Consider the following 5,051-nt stretch of genomic DNA (forward strand, 5'->3'; position numbering starts at 1 on the left):
ACTAAATAATATTTATTTTTTACTTTCTTTAAATTCTTTAAATCTTTTAATATTTAGATCTATAATCTTTAAATCTTAAGAATAAATTCAAAAACAGTTTAATTGCTCGGCCGAATTAGTCTGCTACCTTTTAAGTTGTATATCGAGTAAGGGTTCCAGTTTTTACAATAATGGTCTTTTTCGTGGTCTTTGTAAATTTATTTATTATTTATTCATTTTTTTCTCAATTTAAAGTAAACGGTTGTCTAACCAGCGTTAGACGATACCGACTGCAGTCCCGTTTCCAGTTTGCTAAATTACACTTGGTCAATGCTGGGACCTGGTGCTCTATAAAGCCTTCTCTTCTTTCCAACATCCTTGCACACTGACTTTATCTGCATTTTTAATACTGGTTCATTCTAAGACGTCCTTATCTCATGTGACATATGTTTATTGTGATTGATATTGTTATTGCTACTGCTACATGCACATGCGTTCAAGTTTTTCCTTTACTTCCTTAGATTTAATCATACATGCATCACATATCACATATTTATTTCATTCATTCTTTGCACTGCGATCTATTTTTTTTTTGTTTTTCATGCCATTCTGCCGCCTTTTTCACTATATTGGTTTCTATTGCTTTGACTTTCCTCGTGCCACATTCTTTGCAAGTTGATCTTTTTGCAATACCCAAGTAATGCACACTCGGTGACATCTCTTGAGTGTCTATGTGTTTATTCCCAATTTCTACATCGACTATTTCCTTTTTTGGCATGTGATAGTTAGAAACAAGGTCTACACTGTTGTTATTGTTGGGTTATGGACATGGTGTTGTGATCTCTACATTTCCTTTGCTATGGCACAACACGTGTTTAATAGATTTTCATTGGTGTCTTCGGTGGAACCCCCACTCATTAATGTTAAAAACATTAGTGTATATTATATACTTAATACACTTTATTGGTTTTATATTTAAATTTATTTTTGCTTTTTGTACTTCCATCTTAGTTGATGGTGATTTTTTCCTTTGTATTTGTTTCTCATGTATAATTTTTTAATCAATATCTACAATTCTCTGCAGTTACTCAGCTGCTGAACTCATATTTTCTTCTTGTGCTTCTTCGAGACCCAAATCCAATCCACCAAATGGATCAGAAATTTGATTCTGTGAAAGACCTTTCTCTCATTTCAGAGAAGAACTGGTGCATTAAAGTAAGAATTTTGAGGATGTGGAAGGTTCCGTCATATGAAAAGAGTTACTCGCAACCTTCAATGGAGTTGGTTGTAATTGACAAAGATGTACATTCCTGCCTTTTGTTGAGTCATGTATGGTATTCCTTTCAAAAGTTTGTCATCTCCCTGATATCAGTCATCTCATTATTTTTTAATTGCACCATTGTCAGGGAACTCGGATCCATTGTTTCATCCGGTCTATCCATTACCGGCTTTTTGAACCTATCCTTGAGGAGGGAAAGGTGTTTGTTGTGGGCAACTTCACAATGGACTCAAACACACAGAAATACAGACCCACCAAGCATAGCATGCAGATCATATTTAAGAGGGACACATTGGTCTCCGGTGCTGATGGCATGGATATTCCAATTGAGTCATTTGATTTCGTGGCAACCAAGGAAATCTTATTGGTATGCACTTTGATGTTGTCATTGTGCCACTAACATCTACGTCATTTACCTAGCATAAGATCTATTTGCCCTTGCTAACTGTCTGCTTAATCCTGCTTATCTTGTGGTTATCTGGCGCAGATTTTGTTGGTCTACTATCCGCAAAGAGTGAGTTGATTCCTTTTGAAAATAGAAATCGGAAGTCACATTACATGAAAATCGAGCTTGATGATCTAAGGTAAGTTATTTTCATCTCATTATGCATAGACACTTATATACCTTACCCACGTCGCATTTGAAACTTTCCTCTAATTGTGTTCTCTAATGATCATAATTGTGCTATGTAAAACCCGATAAAAAAATGCGTGTGGACCCAAAAGTGGCAGTGAGAAGCTTTCATGCGCCTTGTAGGAAAATTATGCGTCTGAATTGGTAACTCTTCTTGATGCCAACAAGGCCACTGAATTTATAATTGTGCTCCAATTTGCCAAGATGAAGTTCTACAATGGTATATTTAACAGTGCCCCACTATATACGAACCTCTTTATATCTAACCAACTATTTCTCTAATCAGATTTCATTTTATTTCAGATGTTATGACTATAACCAACACAAACTACACCACAAGGCTCATGGTTAATGCTGACCTTGAAGTGGTTAAGAAATTCCGTCAAAAGTTCGTTTCTTTAACAAAGGCTTTATTTATTTGTTCACCATTTTTTTTCCAATCAACTTTTACCGTTCCTGTATTGTTTGTGATATGGTAATGTTGTTAATTTGATTGATGCTAGGCTGATTCGACTTGGTAGCAAGCACAGCACCAGCGTTGAAGTTATAAGCCGGGTAGTGAGGCATTCTCCATCTGAAGATTTTCTCAGCCTTACCCCTTATGCTACCATACATCAAATAAAGGAAACTCTTAAGGTGTGTTCTTTGGGTGCTTTGAATTCAATGGCTTTTTCGCAACACCAATTTAAATACATTCATTCTGGTTACCATCATGAAACAAATAAATACATGACTCCTTTTTTTCGTGTGATACACCGCTCATTTCATTGTGACTAATTTCTGCTCCCAGAAATCAACCTTTGTGACATTTGGAACGGTCATTGACATTGACAGGGATCATGCATGGTGGTACAAGGCTTGCAGGCAATGCACACAGGGACTGGAGGCACTTACTGACCAATTTTATTGTGCAAAATGTGATGTTTACTCTACAGTTTTTGCCCCCAGGTTTGTATCCCCTCATGTGAGGTTGGTTTATTCTTATGTTAATTCATTAGACTCACAAACATTAGCCTTTCTTTTTCTTGTCGATTGGATGTGTTTCTTAAATTTGGGGTTGGTTCCATCAAACAGCCATGTTGCACTTCTATGTTTGTTGTTGAATATGGACTGAGTATTTGTTGGCGCATTAACATGCCCCCCTTTTTTTGTTGCTTTGTATATGCGGATAAAGGTTCTGCATTCAGGTTCGTGTTGGTGATGACTCAGATACCGCAACTTTTGTTCTATTTGAGAATTGTGCATCAAAGTTCTTAGGCCTAACTGCCGCTGAGATCCGCACCAGATTGCTTGCTAGGGTTATTTATTCTTACTTCCTTTGCTCTTGCTCTGAGATTTTGTGATATTTTTTGCTGCCAACTTACTGGCTTTTTCTCTTCAACAACCAGGGATATGGAAGAGAGCATTTCCCAGATGAGCTTAATGCACTGATTGGGAGGACACTTCTATTCAAGCTTACTGTTAGGCATGATAGCTTAAATAAATTTCAGCTGTGCGTGATTACCGTTTCAAGAATATGTTCTGACCCAGAGATTATCTCCTCACTTGCTTTAGACAAGAACATTAAATTGGTATGTGTCGTTGAGTGCTCCACAGAGGACTTTCAATTACCATTGCTTATTCAAATGTTGTTGCTTTTTGTATTCCTTAACACTTTACAATCAAAACATCATCTGTTCCAGGATGCACTGCAGAATTTGACCAAGGGTGCGGTTGTTCGAAGCGGTGACTTGGTTGGGTCTGGGAGCATACTCGGTATCCCTGGTTCAACCACCACTCCGAGTCCGAATTCTGCTGCAGTTCCTGGTCACGGGGCTGGCCACGTGGTTACATATACTCCTGTTAAGCGGGTTTGCATTAGATCCGGTGACGACTTCTCATCACATGCCACACCCTCTGCCTCCAAGAGTCTTCTCCCTGCGTTTGAGAGCTGCGTCCCAAGGAATGCCACCGACCCTGATGCAGGGGACATATGAGGCCCTCATCCTTCCGTACCAGAGCGTCTAAAATAAAAACAGCAAAACCCTAACTGCTTAGCGTTTAATAAACCGCTCTGACTCTTTCGTTATATCAACATGATATCAACTTAATTTACGTTCTAACTGTTGCATTCCAATTTGTTTTTTTTCCACCATCACACTAGCAATGTGACTCAGACGTTGACATGCTGATCCATTATGACATTGTCATCATTGTGGTTTACTTTGGTCGATCATGGTGTTATATATAATGGCAGATCTCGGCTGGGTTTCTTGCCTCGTCCCAAGGTTGCTGCCGCGCTTTGCCGCTTCCTTTGGTTTATCGGATGTTGTCTTTATGATTCCATTAGGATTTGTAATGCCATTCATGTTTCATGTCACTACTTTGCTTGGTAATCAAAATCTTATTGGTGTGTTTAACATGTTATGCCTTCTGTCTTTTTCCCTCACCAACTCTTTCTGTCCACTCCTATTATTGCAACCTGCTCATTGTGTGTCGTTAAACATGGAATTACACCTGCTGGATATGCTTATTGACACTGCTTTATTATGCCATTGGGGGAGCGGGTGTGTCTTTCAACTGGGTTTGCCAAGTAATTTGCCTTTACTTTCTGCTGCGTTAGGAAAAAAGGGATTGCCTTAAATAGAATGCCAGACGCCAACAAATTCACCTGTCTTGAATAAGTGGGTGATCTTTGAATAGCATCCTCATTTATTCCAATATTGTTTATGCACATTGTATGCCTCCACGTGGGAGGATTGTTTGCATTCTTCATCCTTCCATGGGTTAACTAGAACAAGATGTTTGAACTTCTATTTATGCCAACATAAACAACTCTTATTTATGGAGTAGCATACAAATTGTATTGTAATTAAGCACTAAAAAACAATAAAAAAATATATTTACCCAAATGCACCAAGGAACTCTGCATGCATCAGGAGTTCGTATTCTCCCCGAACAATGCAGATTCCACGCTATTGCTTTTGAGCCTGTAGAATGAGTTCCAATGCCCGTTTTGGATATTAAGTTAAACCATATTGCTCGACTTCTTTTATCTTCTACAATATGTTTGTGTACTTATAATATTACCCCTAAATCTATTATGATGAATAATTAATAATTATTGATTTATATTTAGTCTTAATTGATTTAATACATTGTTATAATAAAGATCTACAT

General features: G+C 37.8%; 2 protein-coding genes across 3 annotated transcripts; both read left to right on the forward strand.

Annotated features, from left to right (window-relative positions):
- Nucleotides 1,043-1,781, forward strand: LOC110265148. Its single transcript, XM_021107977.1, has 3 exons — nt 1,043-1,281; nt 1,386-1,625; nt 1,746-1,781. The coding sequence occupies exons 1-3, from the start codon at nt 1,129-1,131 to the stop codon at nt 1,779-1,781; spliced, it is 429 nt and encodes a 142-aa protein (XP_020963636.1). The 5' UTR covers nt 1,043-1,128.
- Nucleotides 1,621-4,970, forward strand: LOC107607869. 2 transcript variants are annotated; one of them, XM_021106458.1, is made up of 7 exons: nt 1,621-1,842; nt 2,196-2,280; nt 2,396-2,528; nt 2,683-2,840; nt 3,067-3,190; nt 3,281-3,463; nt 3,575-4,970. In XM_021106458.1, exons 2-7 carry the CDS (start codon nt 2,201-2,203, stop codon nt 3,866-3,868), a joined length of 972 nt encoding a protein of 323 aa, XP_020962117.1. In that variant the 5' UTR covers nt 1,621-1,842; nt 2,196-2,200; the 3' UTR covers nt 3,869-4,970. The 2 variants fall into 2 exon arrangements, with proteins under 2 accessions (XP_020962117.1, XP_020962116.1); XM_021106457.1 differs by having other exon boundaries at nt 3,281-4,970.

Source organism: Arachis ipaensis, chromosome B07 (assembly GCF_000816755.2).
Source record: "Arachis ipaensis cultivar K30076 chromosome B07, Araip1.1, whole genome shotgun sequence".
In the NCBI taxonomy this organism is placed as follows: Eukaryota; Viridiplantae; Streptophyta; class Magnoliopsida; order Fabales; family Fabaceae; genus Arachis; species Arachis ipaensis.